We start from the raw sequence: 17257 nt of genomic DNA, 5'->3' as shown, positions 1-17257 counted from the left end.
GATAGATTAAGTGAGCATGTTGGCCTGTCTGGAATAGTTTTTAACTGGTTTACCTCATATCTTTGCGGAAGAAATTTTTTTGTATCTATAGATAACCACTTCTCCAAACATTATGAGGTTACCCGGGGGGTACCACAAGAATCAATCTTAGGACTGTTACTTTTTAATTTGTACATGCTATCCCTGGGCAGTGTCATCAGGAGGCACGGCATTTCTTTACACAGCTATGCTGATGACACTCAGCTCTATGTGTCCGTGTCTCCTGGTGACACTGGGCTGACTGACTCACTTGTTACCTGTATTTTAGATATAAAGGCCTGGATGTCACAGATTTTTTTTACAGCTCAACCAGGATAAAACGGAACTATTGATAATTGGTTCAAAGGCTCAGAGAGAGAAACTGACCCCCCAAACTAAATACACTAGGACTTAACCCAAGCCAAGAAGTAAGAAATCTAGGAGTGATTTTTGACTCTGATTTTAACTTCAAGGATCATGTGCGGGGTGTTACAAAAACAGCATTTTATCACTTGAAGAACATCTCCAAAGTGAGGTCATTTCTCTCTCTGAGCAACACAGAGAGACTGATGCATGCTTTTATAACTAGCAGGCTAGACTACTGTAATACTCTCCTTTCCGGTCTACCGAAGAATACAATAAATCAGCTATAATTAATTCAAAATTCTGCTGCACGAGTGCTGACTAAGACCAAAAGGAGAGCGCACATTACGCCTATTTTAAAGTCTTTACACTAGTTACCTGTTAGTTTTTGTATTGATTTTAAAATTATTTTATTAGTTTATAAGGCACGACATGGCCTTGCACCAGACTACGTCTCAGAAATGCTTTTGGTTTATGAACCAAGAAGGCCCCTCAGATCCTCCAGTTCCTCTCTTTTAGCTGTTCCACGAAGCAGAACAAAAACATTTGGTGCTGCTGCCTTCAGCCATTACGCTCCAAGCCGCTGGAACAGCCTTCCAGCGTATGTGAGAGAAGCTGAAAATACTGATATTTTTAAACGTAAACTAAAAACCCATCTATTCAGTCTGGCTTTTATGTAGTGTTTTATAATTTTATAGTCTTAGTATTTACACTTATTTAATTTATTTTCATCATTATTATTTATTTTATTCTATTTTGTTTTATCAACACTTCACTGTTGATCATGCATTTTATTTTAGTTTTTTCATAAAATTTACTTCGTGTAATATTTCGTCATTTTATTTCTTGTTATTTTTATTGTTTGTATTATATTTTATTATGTATCTTTTTTTATCTTAACTACCCACCTTTTATTGTTGTCTTATTCAACTTGGTGTGCATTAGTCTTTAAATCAATTTTAACATTTTATGTTTTATCAATCGCTTGTAAAGCACTTTGAATTGCAATTTGATTTTTCTGAAAGGTGCTATATAAATAAAGTTTGATTTATTTATGATTATTAATTTATTTTTGATTGAGCGTCTTTGAGAACATGAAAAGCGCCATATAAAATAAATGTATTATTATTATTATTATTATTATTATTATTATTATTATTATTAATAATTCCCATAGAGATCCATTCAAATGCAAATAGTTTTTTTATTGCTTGTAGGACAACCTGACAATACAATATCCAGACTCTGATGATGTTGATAGGTCACAGACATCAGGAAGTCATAGCATGCAAATGATATGCAAGCAAATACAAAACATGACTCTTTTATTTGACATTATGTTAATTTGTCAAAAAACACAGAAATGGGGGACTACGTATAAAAAGTTCTGCAATTACTACATGGTAAAATCTAAATGCATAAGAATACCCTTTAATAAAAGCTCTGAGTCTGCACTTTGTCCACGTGTGAATTGTTTGATTACAAACAAAATAAAATATTAAATAAAAAAAGCTGAAAAATGCAGGTGGTTTTAATGTTGTGGCTGATCGGTGTATGCCCCAGTACAGATCCCTGTGGGACTTCTGTAACAAGGGGATGAGGTGCAGAGACAGACCTCATCCAGGTAGGACCTATCTGCAAGATAGGAAGCAAACCAAGAGAGGACAGTCCTAGAAATACTCATCCCAACCAGTGTGGAGATGAGTAGCTGGAGTAGTAGGAGGACAAGGAAAGAGGAGAAGGATGAGTGGCAAGTGGCAAGTCCCTCTGTTAGAGCCAGGAGAGCAGTTTGAAAGCCAGACTGGTGAGGGTCAAGCAGGTTGTTCTGATGGAGAGAAGATGGTAATTGGTTAAGCACTGCTCATTTAAGAGTTTTGGACAGAAAAGCTGAAAACGATACAGGTCGATAGTTCCTGATATCACAGGTGTCTAAGGTAGCATTCTTCATTAGTGGGGTAACACGAGCATTGATTGACATACTGAGATGTGAATAGATGGTAAATTTGGGTGAGTGAAGTGTTAGTATTTGCTCCTGCAGACATAAATATCTGGGTAATATCTCACAGATAGGTGTGTTCTGTGTGAGGTAAGCTGTTTTAGCTGGTGGCCTGTTCATGGTGACATTACTGCTCCAGTTAAATTAATAACGTGATCTCAACAGCACAGCCTACAGCAATATACAGTAGACTCCTTTTTTATTCACACCCTTGATAAATATGAACAAAAGAGATCATACAAAATAAACTATGTAAGTAATTAGTTTTATTCATTCTCACAAAAATGCTGAAAATTATATTCTTTAATAATAATGCAATGACACAAACCACAATCGAACATTTCACAAATTATATATTTTGTTCCAGAAAAATCAAGAATCGCAAATATTCACACTCCTGTTATCAGTACTATGTGGTTCCTCCCTTGGCCATTATAACAGCAAGTAGTCGCCTTCTGTAGTGTCGTACAAGGTTATGGAACTTCTTTGGGGGGATCCTCAGCTATTCCTCCATGCAGAATTGTTGTAGTTCCTTCAGATTCTTGGGTTGACGTCTATGGACTCCTTTTTTGAGTTCAAACCACAAATATTCAATTGGATTCAGGTCTGGAGACTGAGATGGCCACTTCAGGACATTGATCCTGTGTTCGGTCAGCCATTTCTTAGTTGTTTTGGGCGTATGTTTAGGATCATTGTCTTGTTGAAATGTCCATCTGCAGCCAAGGTGTAGCTTCCTGGCAGAGGGAACAAGGTTTTTGGACAAAATATCTTGGTACATGCTGGAGTTCATGGTTCCATCTATTTTAACAAGGGCCCTAGGGCCTGTGGATGCAAAACAACCCCAAAGCATTAAAGATCCACCACCATGTTAGCCCTTGGACTTCTTTTTGCCACTTGAACTATCCGTCTCACTACACGTGGGGGCAAGATAGATTGGTGTCCCCTACCTGGAAGGTTAGCCACTGTTCCAGTGGCCTTAAATTTCCTAATAACTGACACAATGGTGGAAAGCGGAATCTTTAACTTTGTATGGATTTTTTTGAGGCCATCTCCTGATCTGTAGAGGTCAATAACCTTTTGTCTGATGCTTTGAGTGAGTTCCTTGCCTTTCACCATGATGATGACTGACCACAGTATTTCAAACATATGTTCCCTCCTCTTTATACCCTAGGGAAACAGGAAACCGTTGTAGGCCACTGTATAGTTCCTTAACCTTCCAATAAACTTCAAATAAGCTGTATATTTATGAAGATTTGTTTTTGGTGGATTTTATTTAAAATAATAATTAGGGTGTGAATAATTTTGATCCAGGTGTTTTCTGGGATGAATTTTTTTATTAATAAAACAAAATGTGTTTTTTTGAACAATGTTATTAGTATTGTAGGTTTTATTTTTTGACCATAAAATAGCTTATTACTTATATAATTTTCTTTTATATGATCTGTTTTGTTAATCTTTATCAAGGGTGTGAATAAAAAAGGAGTCTACTGTAACTGTTCCCAAAGGACACTGACTTGTAACCTAATCTCAGATCAGATGTGCAAGGAATCAGGTGGTGCAGTATATTTATCCCTCATGTGCTCACCAACACTTACATCCACACAAAGACACATGTTCATACACATATGCACTCACAGACACACACAAACACACACAAATGCATGCACACACTCACACACACACACTTACAGTTAAATGCAAAAGTATTGGGAGAGTGACACAAAGGCCTGTAATTCCTACATGGATCTTCCAATATAAAAGTAAATGCCTTCCAATTAAAGCTGCTAGTCAGCACTTTAACTTCATATTCATTGTTTTATTTAAAATCCAATGTGCTGGAGAGCCAAAACAACAAAATATGAGTCACTGCATCAATACTTCTGCATTTAACTGTGCGTGCTTCCTCCCTACACCTGTGCACCTCTTACCTGAATATAGCCCAAAACTATCTCTCCTCATGAATGATTCAGTTGAAATGACCCCCACCTGCATCTCACTGTAGAAGTCGCTAAGCAACTGAAAGACTATCCTGTGAACTGAAAAGGCACAGAAAGACAATGGCCTAACTTTTCTCTCCCCTCTCTCTCTCCTCTTTCTCTCACACACACATGCACACACGCACACTCACTTTTTTCAGCCACTTGAATGGTTGTTATCCTCTCTCCTCTTGTGTTTCTTCTGTAGGACTTCCCTGAACAAAATGTCCAAACAGCCTTCTTCCAATGTTAAAGCCCTACAGGTAGGACTGTATGTTTATGTATGAATACAGCATGCAAGAGTATGTTAGTTTGTGCATTTGTAGGACTGAGTGTGTGTGCAGTATGTGGACTGCGTGTTTGTGTTTGCGCATGTGTGCATATGTGTATACAATATGTAACAGTGTGTGTACTATGCAATAATAATAATTACAATAATAACAGTGATATTCAAACTAATCTGATTTGTTGTTCTGTTCTTTTTTTGTTTTGTATAAAGTTGTGAGATAATTTGTTTTCAGACAACACAATATTAAACACACCCTTTTTCATGTTGATTAAAGGACTTCAACAGTTTATTCAGAGAAGTATGTTGCTGTTTTTGTTACAATGAGCCACGAACATGAAAACACTCAAAATAACATTTTTACAGTAAATTTTAAGCATGTTAAAATATGTTATACAAAGTCTGTTAATGTACACAAAATATTCAAGAAGTAGTGTTGTATTAGGCCCTCTGTATTAGCCCGTGGAGCAAACTCACACATTTCAATATTAAAGCATTTTAAAATCTATGATGCATACAAAAATAGACCAAGTTGTATAATAAGCTTAACTGTTTCTGATAACTTTTAGTTTCATTATTGCCAACATAAGGAAATAATTGGTACTTTAGTTTCAGACATGCAAACTAGTTAGAAAAGTACACATTTCACAAAAGCCAACTGTAGAATAGCAACACTGTAAAGTTTAAGTACACACGTCTCATTTACACGTTGCACATTGCAGTCTTTCTCTTTAGATAATGCTGAACTTGTTCATGAAAGGTAACACATTACCTTCATATGCTTCAGGCACAGTGCCCATACAAACTACAGAAATACTACCAAACCACAAACAGCCCATGCAAACAAAAATTAATCCCCTTCCTGTGTGACCCAGAGAAAGACCTCCTTCCGAGTATTTCCTTTCTGAGGCATGATACAGGAACTGGCATTTGCAGGAAGAGATGGACAGGTGGAGACAGATGGACATAGTGATACACAGACAGAGAAGGAGTGATAGAATGACACAGAATAGAGAGGGATAGAAAATGATAGTGGTAGATAGTGATAGAGGGATAGAAAATGATAGTGGTAGAAAGAGTGATAGAGGGGAGCTGGAGCAATAGAGTGACAGAAAGTAAGACAGAAAGGGAGACAATGGAAGTGTGACAAAATGACAGGTGGAGCCCTAGAGAGTGATGGAGAGAGTAATAGAGGAGGGTACTATAGTAATAGTGATAGAGGGAGAGAGACTGACAAAAAGGAGTGAAAGAGGAATTCAGAGAGAGAGGGAATAATTGATAATTAGGGAAATACAACGAGGTAATTGACATGCTGAGTAGATGTGTATGTGCTGAAGTCGTGTGTGACAAGGTTCGGTTGACCAGGGCTCTGTGGGAAAACTGTCACACACTGCGTCTACCACAATCCAGCTGGCCCAGCTGGTTTAAACTGAATTCCACTGAGAGTCGAGGTGGGAAAAGATCCCCCTGAAGGATACAGCCACGCACTGTGACTCAGGAAAGTCAGTGAGTGTTCCAGTACAAAAAATTCATAACAGCATATGACAAGTATAAAAATAGATTTCAATATATGGCCTGATCATATGACAGGAATTCTTCAGGTGGGGGAGGCAAGATGGTGAATTTCCATGAGGAGAATTGTGGCATCACAACCATGATTGCCTAAATCAAAGCATAACCACTGAAACAACAAAGTGTGTTAGCAGGCTAACATCTAAAAAGCCCAACAAAATAATTGGTTTTTAAATAATGTTGGTAAAGATTGTGGTGTTAACAGCTACTGTAGCTCCAAACTTGGACTGAAGATTAATTGGAAACAAAAATGTGGGAAAATGCATCAAAATTTCATATGCATCAACATGACAGTTGCTCATTCAGTAAGTAAGTAATCCATTTCAAAAGTAAGAAGCCCTTGTCCATAGGGGATTTAGTTATAAATCCTGTTTGATAAATCAAAATCTGGCAACCTTAATTCACCAGGATCAGATTCTGCGAACCCGATTATGTGGCACAACCCCATCACCCTTAAGGCTGCTTCATACTTTCCGCGTCTGCGTGTCCGCGAGGGTCCGCTTTGGTCCTCGTGACGTAAATGTCGTCATCCGCCCATATCTGGAGGGTCCGCGTGGACCCTTATGCGGACGTCCATGCACAGCCCAAAATTTGTGACCGCGTGGACTGTATGCATAGCAAGCACGCCGACTGTGCATGCTCTAGATAACAAAATTTTATGGATGCTTGTTTTGAAGAGAGTTGTGCGAGGAGATCTGCCATTACCCACATTTATATTGTCTAGCTGGGCATTCATAAAAATATTCTTTCACCGCTCAAAAATTGTATTCCGTCATAGCAACAAGATAAACCCAACAATAGCCCTAAGATATGCCAAAAAACGCTGCTGATTGAATAACGAAATAAACAAGACAAATTTTTAAAAAATGATACCATGTCAATCTACAGTCAATACCTGGGACTAAATATTGAATAAATATCCAACCTTCCCATTGGTTTTACGCGTAGAGATGTCCCTTTTTAGACTGAGTGGTCATATATTGTCTTGGACAATCCATTTGTGAAATACACATGCATTTGTGATGCCTGGGTACCTCCAAAAGTAGCTGTGCGTAATACCACACCTGTTGTTTATGGCGTTGTCGCCCTTTTGAGTACAGTCTGGCTTGATTGACAATTCATTTATTCAGTAGGTGAGAGTATAAGCTTTCTAACGATGTATATCATGTCTAATTTTGCTTTTGGAATAGCGTTTTATAGGTCAGCGTAACCGAAAATCTTCTCATCATCGCATTCACTTACACATTCACTCTGTGGTAATGGAACCGGAATGGAGTGTAGATCGGGAAATGCGCATGCGTGGAACACCAGACCGACGCGGACCCTCAATTGTAATTGACGCGGAACGCAGAAAGTATGGAGCAGCCTTTAATCTCAGTCTTCCTCAGTCCCAGATGGCCGTACCTCCTTATGGCTGAGGTAATTACTCCACTGGCCAGGCAGGTTGACAAGAAGCCTTTTATACACTTGCCATCTTGGAAGGCGGGATCCACTTTCCTTAGTAACACTGATCTCAGGTCTGTGGTCCTCAAGAGGTTGGTAGTGCTACAGGTACAGTAGCAGTTTTGATGTGTCATCTGTCTGCACTGGGGGCAGTAGATATGTAATCTGTTCAGACATTGGGTTTTCATAAAGACATAGAAAACAGCATCCCAAGCATGTGCTCACGTTTGTGTTTATGTGCGAGCATCTTTGCATGTCTTCACACTGACATGTGCACGTATGCGTCATCAGAAAGTGCTTTAGAAAGTGTGACCATTTCCAAATTAAATACTGAAAAAAGCTTAAGTGTTTTTTTTATTTTTTCCTCAACCAAGAAAAATGTCTGATTAACGGAGGTTTTGTTGGTGGGTTCAGAAGATTTCCCTGGGGTGAGTCAAACTTTCACTCAAAGAATGTGGACAGGGCCAACATGGATCAGTGTGGTTTCTGCCAACCCAGGAAGGAACTTCCTTTCTCCTTCATGGCACTGTGAATAATCTGCATGGTTCCTTATGGAGGGATTCAGCCATTATTTGGAACAATCAGACACTTTTTTTGCTTGCTTACATTTAACATGGTTACAACAAGTACAATGGCTTGTAAATTTTACTGGTACTGGCCACCTTCAGCAATGCATATTAAAGGGAAAGAACAATGGAGACCATGTTTGTAGTCTTCGGTACAGCCAGGTTGGGATTTTGTGGTCCCTAAGTATATACTATCAGCATGTCATCCTACTGCATAGAAACTTTTAAGGAATTGGGGCCTATGCAATTCACCGTGTGCCTTTTCAGCAGTGACCTCTGACCTCTGTATCTTCCTACACTGAGCCCTCCATTTTGTGCATTTGCTGAGATTTGAAATGATGGAAATTGCAGTTTGTCAAGCAGAATAGCCTTATTAGCCTTGTCCTTAGCACCTCTCTCTGAGCCAGGAGAAATGGACTTCTCAGGGCATGTCCTCATGGGAAGGTGGACATAGTTGGTCTAGATTTTGAGCCTCTGAGGCAATGGGTGGGCTGTGTCCAATCAGAGTGTGTTTTTTCCTGAGTGGATTGGTGGGGTCAGTCTGATTAGAGTGTGTCTCTCCCTGGGTGGATGGGTGGGGTCAGTCTAATTATGGTGCGTCTCTTCCTGGATGGATGGGTGGGGTCAGTCTAATTAGGGTGTGTCTCTCCCTGGGTGGATAGGTGGTGTCAGTCTAATTGGGGTGAGGCTCTCCCTGGGTGGATGGGTTGGGTCAGTCTAAGGTGTGTCCCTCTCTGGGCAGGTGGGCAGGGGAGGCATGCTGTCTGTCTCATTAGTGAATGTCCCTCTGGATTGATTGTTCCCCATAGGCTAACTTAAATATCCCGATGGGGGCACTTCGCCCTGGAGCTGGGAATCCTGTCAGGAGGAAAGAGGAGACAGTGGATCAGGAGGAGGTAATACGCACTTACACACTCTTGGAGGCATGTGTATACCACATGCACATACGTGCATCGCACACACTTTTTCACACTTATACACTCCCATGTTCACATTCTTCACACTCAGGTTTGCATGCTCACACACACAAATGGATATTCACACAGTCATACTCACATACACACTCAAACACATAATTGACAATGCTTTGCTTCAATTCCTGCAGAAATAACTGTAGAACCCTAAAATATCCCACGGTGCGAAACATGTCTACTTGACTCATTGTTTCAGAAAAACGAAAAGCATGCGAGTGGCCTACATGCATGTTTTTATCCTCAAATGACATCAACACACGTTCTCGGGCAGGGGCACTTGAGAGGTATGGAGAGGGGCATGGGTGATTAACACTAGAAACACACATTCTGGCTCCATGGCATGTATGTGCAATATTTGCAGGCAAGTCACACAGCAGGCTTCACACTCAATGTCATGCAAGGATATTTCCTGTCAAAAAGGACAGTTCAGAATCTCAGTTTCTCTTGGATAATCACTGAATTAGCACACATGGAGTGATGGCATTTACAATAATCCACTGAACCCCCACCCCATATCTTTCAGGCCTCGCCCCAGTCCTTGCCTATGTCTTCTGAGGAGAAAAAGCAGCTACCCGGTGCCATAAAGCTGCCAGGTCCGGCTGTCAACCTGTCTGAAATCCAGAATGTGAGGAGCGAACTCAGATGGGTCACAAAGGACTAGATCACAGGTACAGACACATACACATACTCAACACTCAACGTACATAAATGCTCACATGGTCACGCAATGTGGGTCACACAGACTCAATGACTAGAAGGAGTATTGGCCGATATCACGTTGCAATGATTTTCCCGTTTCCCTCACACACTTCCTTCATTATAAACTATACCTTCTTCAGTGTGAATAGGTTCAGTAGTCCCAAACCACCCTGTAATTATGCTGCATCAAGTGCATAAGGTTATGCAGCGATAGCCAGAGTGGACTACCAAGCATCAAAGTGTGCCACTTCAGTGAAACCATTTCAGCTGCCATGGCACTTCTCAACCACATGAAGGCAGCATTGGTCTCCTCAGTCACCCAAAAAAACCCACATACACCCTCCCTGCTCCATGCAGGGGCCTGGGAGAGTCAATTTATACCCATGTGCTTCAGGCCAAATGAAAAAGCTGTGTGACCTGTTTACATAGCCAGGCAGAGCTTGGGCCATGTTTTGCTGTCACACACAAGCTGACAAAAGCACACACACACACACACACACACACACACACATTCATACAAAACACCACACACTCACAACACATACAGTTGAGGCCAAACGTTTACATACACCTAGGCTAAAGACATTCAAACTAAAATTTTCACAACTCCATACATTTCATGTTACCATACATTTCATGTGCTAAGTCAATTAGGGTATCTACTTTATTTCCATAAGAGGTCATTTAAAAATAATAGCTAAAAGACAGATTATTTCAGCTGTTATGTACTATATCAGATTTTCAGTGGGTCAAAAATTTACATACACTTTGTTAGTATTTGGTGGCATTGCCTTTTATTTGCTTAACTTGAATCAAATGCTTGGGGTAGCCTTCCACAACTGCCGCTCCTCCTCACCACCAGGGAGGATGAGATACAGGGGATGGGTTAGTGATGTCAGCATCTGGGGGAGGGTCACATGGAGGGCTGGGGTTATGGCCTGGGAGGCAGAGAGAGGGCCGGAGGTAGTGTCTGTGGAGGGCTAAAGGTTAGAGGGATAATGATGTTACCATTTGGAGAGTCAAAAAAGGAGTACAGTCAGTGATGCCCCTTCCTTATGGTGAAGCCACACTGTATGCAGCTACACCGCCTGGCGCCGCTAACGCATCCCACAATCGGCCGCTTGTGGGTGTGTCACCTATTTTTTGACAGGCAGTTGTTTCCATTAAATGCTGACTGGGTTTAATGTCGTGTTTCATGTTAACATTGTCCAGTATGAATAAAAAACATTTTTGCAGTAACCTAACTCTGAAAGATGTTAGTCAGCTGCCTAGCTAGGCTGTCCAATGTCCAATGTCCAATAACAACAAAAACATTTTCTTGCTGATTAGCCAGCTAATGTCTTCAAAGTTATATTTGGTTAGCTAGCTAGGTGGCTGGTAGAAACGATCATGAACAACTAGCAACTAATACATTATTAGTTTTATGATCACCTTGATTTTACTTAGTCAACGTTTCTCTCACAACTAGATCAATTTGTGCTTCACTGTCATCTGATAAACGTTATTGTTCAGAATCACTGGTTTAAAACGGTTATGCTGCTATCTGTGCTGAGTAATTGTTTCCCTGTAGCTGGGGGCCTCTCGATTGGCAGGGTGTTCAAGACAACCCTGGCAGCTGAGGCAGTGGAGGAGAAGTTGCTGATCACATGCATTTTGCAGCTTCCAAACAACTAATTACTGGGGAGAAGAGAGGTATACAAGGTTTAATTAAGAGAGCAGCCCCTCTTACCAAAGACTCCCATTTAAATGTCAAGAGCGTCAACCTGTGAGTTACACTTCTAATCCAGGCCAATCTCAAGAGAGCTGAGCTCTCACTGTGCAGTTAATCTCTGGTTTAATAACTGGGGTAATATAACAAAATATATTAATTTGGGGTTCGGTTTCAATCAGTTGGAATATATTTCTTGGTTTTCTTGCACACCTTGAGATATCAATTCGGACTGTAAACAGTTGAGGCCAAAAGTTTACATAGTTTACAAAGTTCACAACTCCACACATTTCATGTTACAATACATTTCCTGTGTTAAATCAATTAGGGCATCTACTTTATTTCCATAAAAGGTCATTTCAAAATCATAGCTAAAAGACAGATCTATTTCAGCTTTTATGTAGTATATCAGATTTTCAGTGGGTCAAAACTTTACATACACTTTGTTAGTATTTGGTGGCATTGCCTTTTAATTCCTTAACTTGAATCAAATGCTTGGCGTAGCCTTCCACAAGCTTCTTACAATACCTTGCTGGAATTTTTGCCCATTCCTCCTGACAGAACTGGTGTAACTCAGTCAGGTTTATGAGCCTCCTTGCTTTTTCAGTTCAGTCCACAAATTTTCTATGGGATTCAGGTCAGGGCTTTGTGATGGCCACTCCAATACTTTCACTTCATTGTTTTTAAGCCATTTTGTTACAACTTTGGAGGTATGCTTAGGATCATTGTCCTGCTGGAAGATCCAGTTGCGACCAAGTTTTAACTTTCTAGCTGATGTCTTGAGGTGTTGCTTCAGTATTTATAGATAATCCTCCTTCCTCATGATGCCATCTATTTTCTGAAGTGCACCAGCCCCTTTTCCAGAAAAAAACATCCCCACAACATGATGCTGCCAACCCCATGCTTCACAGTTGGAATGGTGTTCTCCAGATTAAAAGCCTCACCCTTTTTCCTCCGTACATAGCGCTGATCATTATGACCAAACAGTTCAATTTTTGTTTGGAGCAGGGGCTTCGTCCTTGCACGACAACCTTTCAGGCCATGGCAATGTAGGATTCTCTTAATGGTGCATGTAGATACTTTGGTACTTGATACTTCCGACTCCTTCACCAGTTCCTTTGTTGTTGTCTTGGGGTTCAATTGAACCTTTCGGACCAAAGTTCGTTCAGCCCTGGGAGTTAATTTATGCCTCCTTCCTGAACGATGCAGTGACTGTGTGGTCCCAAGATTTTTACATTTGCATGCAATTGTTTGTACAGATGCTCGTGGTACCTTTAGGTTTTTGGAAATTGCTCCTAAGGAGGACTTCTGGAGGTCCACAATTTTTTTTCTGAGGTCTTGGCTGAGTTGCTTGGATTTTCCCATAGTATCAAGGGCAAAAAGGCAGTGGCTCTAAAGGTAGGCCATTAAATACAGCCACAGGTGCCAATTAACTCCTAATTATGACAATTGGCCAATCAGAAGCTTCTAAAAAGTCATTGCATCAAATTCTGGAATCTTCAAGACTGGTTAAAAGATCGTCAACTTGGTGTATGTAAACTTTTGACCCACTGGAATTCTGATATAATGAATTAAAGCTGAAAGAAATCTGTCTCTAATCGATTGTTTTAAAATTACCTCTGATGTGAACAAAGTAGATGCCCTAATTGACTTGCCAAAAGAAATGTAGGGTAGTGAAAAACTGAGTTTGGATATCTTCAGCCTAGGTATATGTAAACTTTTGGCCTCAACTGTAACTTGTGTCTGAGTACCATGTTGACCTTGTGTTTTGTGACTTTCTTTTCCAGATTCAAGCTTGCCACACTCCCACAAATACATATATGCACATATCAAACCCATTCTGGAACTGCAAAACCACTGATATCACTGATGTATGGCTCAGCCCTCTTCAGAAGATCACATGGACGGGGGCAAAGCTTCACATCTTATGTCACAGACTGAATAAAAATAACCAAGAACAGACACACCACCTTTTTGAGAACTCTGAAGACCACCCCAGCTGGAACAGGCCTTGTCTTTTACCTTTCTCTTTTCATTTTCCATCCAGAATTTTTCCTTTCTATTTTCATGATGTCTTCCTGGTCAGTGATCCCCTATCTGCCAGCTGTTGCCATAGTAACTGTGATATTCTCTTCACTGCTGTGGAATTTTAAACTGATTATAAATGTACTGTGCTGACATATGGAATATCTCCAGTTACATGTTGGGAAAACAATCTGGTGTGTTATTATAATGGAAAAATATGTAGTGTTCACTAAAATGGACATACGAATAACCTATCCCAACACTTGCATGACTGTTACAGTTTCTTCTTAGATGTTTGCACACATTTCTTGAAACAACATCTGATGATGTCAAAACAGCTAATACAGTACTCCATTAACACCACTCAAAACCTCAAAAATATTACCCAAACTATCAGTTATCAAAAGCAAATGTTTCCATTAAAACAATACACAAGGAAATTAATTGCACGGAGCTGCTCTAAATTAACAACACTTGTTGAAATTATGCTTGTTCTTGCCTCTGTCAGTAACTTGAGACCAAGTTATTAATATGTTTACTTTAACAAAAGTAAAAAAGATCTGTCCATTGTAGAAATATTTTTGCCCATAAATTTGCTATTGCTGTTGTGTGTCTCTTCTTTTGACATAAAGTAGTCTCACAAATGTCTCTGTATCAATATTTTCATCAAGACTATCCCTAAGGGTTGCTGGAAGGATCATCCTGTTAAGATAGTGGTGTGAATTCTAGTGCTTGTATTGAATCCAGACAGTGCCAGTACTGACTTTAGCCAGCAGCACTACAGAGTGACACATAATTGGCTCCCGCTTTGCCCAAGGAAAGGAGAGTTCTCAGTCAGCCTGGAAGACAGAGTCTCATCACACACTAGGGCCCCCCGCTGATTGACTGGGCATCTGCAGTTTGCCTGTTGAGCTGAACATGACCTGTCTCTGTGCAAGCCAAACTTGTCAAATGCAGAATGATAAGAAGTAGCTGTTGACATCAAGGGCCTCATTTATAAAAAAAAATTCTTGGATTTAAAATTAAATGCAACCTTAAGTTTATTTCCCTAAGTTGTACTTATGCTTCATTTATAAAAATAAGACTGAAAAAAGTAGCTTACGTTTAAAGTGGCATATCTGTGTCTTATGCACCCGTGATATATGTAAATCTCAAAGTAACTTGAACTTGTGTGAACTTGCTTTACAATTAACCTATTTTGTGGACGTGGCAAATAACAGCTATTTCCTTTAGATAAAGTTGCATTTCAACATTTCTTACACTCTTCATACCTAAAATTGATTGTCAATTTAATGTCATTTTTAAAGTGTGCACACAGCTCAGATGTGCTGTACCTCCACATAACCAGCATGTAATTAACTTACATTTATTATACATAGTTTAGAGATATGATCATATCCACGTCACGGTGTGATTTCAAAAATAACTATGGTTTTATGCGTAAGTCACTATTTAAGATAAAATTTTATCATAAGACCATTTTAGGCCAAGGGGTTTCGGAGTACTCTGGAATAGATGGCAGAGTTTGAAGCAATGAGGGCTCATGAAAAAAAAAACTTTATTTGGACAACATGGTGTGACATGTTTTCAGAAAATGTGACTTGAAATTGCAATTTGAATGAAAACATGCAAATCATGTTTGTGCTGTAAAAAAATAGTTTAGCATGCTTTCGAATGTTGTGCTTATAGTTTCAGTTACTGTATGCAAACCATTAGGAAGAAATGTAAAATAATTTGTCACACACTGCGACACACCCATTTTTCGAACAGAAGAGTTGGACACAGGGAAATACAAGAATCTGGGAATTTTCTGGTCTTTATTAAGCACTTCAGAGAGAAAGAGAATCCAGTCACTACATAACAAACAAAACAGTTTCACCCTTCACCCTCACGGGATTGGGGAAAAAATAATAAAGCAACACAACAAACTAAAATAACAAAGACAAAATAATGAAACTACAAAAAACACTTTCCAGCCTCTTCCATGCTGGCACGTTCCTCTCTCTCTCTCTCTCTCTCTTTCTCTCCCTCTCGGTTTGTGTCTTCTTTGGTCACAGACCCCTACCGGGAAGAAAGCACATTTTAAATACCTGGATTAATTACTGATGCAGACATATAATCCAGGTGCGTGTGCCTACTTAACCAGTAGGCGTGGTCCTCAGACTGCCCCAAACCTCCCCCACAAACCGAGCCCTGCCACAGGATTAAAAACAATAAAGCAAAGTATTGACTTTCACTCCAAAGACTCATTTGCCAAAGCCTTGTAAGTATCCTGTGTAGCACTGTGTCAAACCTGGACCTGAAAACCATAAGTTTCTCCAAATGTACTACCTTACCTGGCAAGCTATTCCGGATATTGATAACTCATTGTGTGAAAAAATGCTTCCTGTTATCACTGATAAGTATTATCATCACATATCAATATTGGTCATATATCCACCATTATTCTGTTGACAGAACTCAAGCTGAAAAATCTTTAGTAGTTTGTTTTGTTTGTAGTTCAGGTCTGTCAGGACTGTCTGCTCCCTGGCTCATTTCCCAGATATTTCTGATCTTTGAATACAGCGCTGTTTCCTCAATCCAGGTGGGCTGATGTATGTTGGTTGTTTGTTTTTATAATAAGTGTAATAAGTGTAATGATTTCACATTGCCCCTGGCATTGTTAGGCAGTGAGCTTTCCCCATGTGCGTGTGTGTGCATGTATGTGTGTGTGTGTGTGTGTGTATGTTAGATCAACTGGATGTAAATTATTGTTCCTGCTCAGAGACTCTCCAGCCTCCACCCACACCCCTGCCTTTCCACCTCACAAATAGGCAGACATCTCATGCAGTGCTTGTGCGTGTGTGTGTGCACATGTGTGTGTTTGTGCGTGTGTGCACGCAGGCATTCGTTTGGCTGAGATGTTAATGCTGTTAATGCCATCTGAAATGTTTGTCCTTTGGGACAGAAATGTGGAGTGGGCGCCAACAGGGCAGTGTGAGTGTGATAATTTCTTCACCATAATTCTACTCCTTTGTGCCCTCAGATAAGCAAAGTTCAAATATACTGACAACACAGGCATAGCTGTCAGTTTTTATGAGACCTTATTCATGCACAACCAGCCACTCACTCTGACAATATCGCCTTTAGGCTGTAAGAGTTATTACTGCCGTAACTCTATGTGGCTGAATACTCAATGAAGAATTTATGAACACAATGCCCTCACAGAATAGTGAAGCTGAACACTGTTGCCACAAGGTCATATGTTGAGAACAACGCAGTAGCTCAGACAATAGTAATGTAGAAGTGGCTGCTTCAGGGCCAGTGGTTGGGAGGGTAAAGTTTGTAACCACAGGGTGAGAAGTTAGGAGGGTTTAGATGGCGGTTGTGTTGTCAGATATCGGGGGGTATTTAAAGGCGGTGGCTGCAGTAGGTCAGATGTTGTGACTGTAAAGATGAAGAGGAGGTAAAAAAAGAAGGTGAAAATGGTGGCAGTCAGTCAGGGGGGTGAAGATGGTAGCTCCATGTAAACCCAGCAAATCCTCTTTACTTCTTTGCAGGATGAGTAGGCTCCCTGAAGTTGTGCTGGCATTTGAGAGGAATTAGAAACCCTGGCACAGCATCCAAAGATTTAAGAGAGGCCAGCTGTACC

The 17257-nt window shown here is 40.1% G+C and overlaps 2 protein-coding genes across 6 annotated transcripts in view; one reads left to right on the top strand and one right to left on the bottom strand.

Annotated features, from left to right (window-relative positions):
* Positions 1-14273, top strand: part of smpx (small muscle protein X-linked) — a 29559-nt gene extending 15286 nt beyond the window's left edge. For all 4 annotated transcript variants that reach the window (XM_035414902.1, XM_035414901.1, XM_035414904.1 and 1 more), the window contains exons 2-5: positions 4562-4616; positions 9030-9116; positions 9718-9862; positions 13389-14273. In XM_035414902.1, coding sequence (XP_035270793.1) covers positions 4578-4616; positions 9030-9116; positions 9718-9855 — 264 coding nt within the window. In that variant the 5' untranslated portion in view covers positions 4562-4577 and the 3' untranslated portion in view covers positions 9856-9862; positions 13389-14273. The remainder of the gene's footprint in view (positions 1-4561; positions 4617-9029; positions 9117-9717; positions 9863-13388) is intronic.
* A 1151-nt stretch (positions 14274-15424) lies between these two features.
* The window catches only part of cnksr2a (connector enhancer of kinase suppressor of Ras 2a), a 357881-nt gene continuing 356048 nt past the window's right edge, over positions 15425-17257 (bottom strand). For both annotated transcript variants that reach the window (XR_004764907.1, XM_035414896.1), the window contains one exon: positions 15425-15687. Coding sequence is in view for 1 of the 2 variants with exons in the window: in XM_035414896.1 (XP_035270787.1) it covers positions 15583-15687 (105 nt within the window). In the remaining variant the exon portion in view is untranslated. The remainder of the gene's footprint in view (positions 15688-17257) is intronic.

This window comes from Anguilla anguilla, chromosome 4 (assembly GCF_013347855.1).
Source record: "Anguilla anguilla isolate fAngAng1 chromosome 4, fAngAng1.pri, whole genome shotgun sequence".
NCBI classification, from domain to species: domain Eukaryota; kingdom Metazoa; phylum Chordata; class Actinopteri; order Anguilliformes; family Anguillidae; genus Anguilla; species Anguilla anguilla.
The sequence above is the reverse complement of the archived record's forward strand: the minus strand, read 5'-3'. Positions and strand labels throughout refer to the sequence as shown.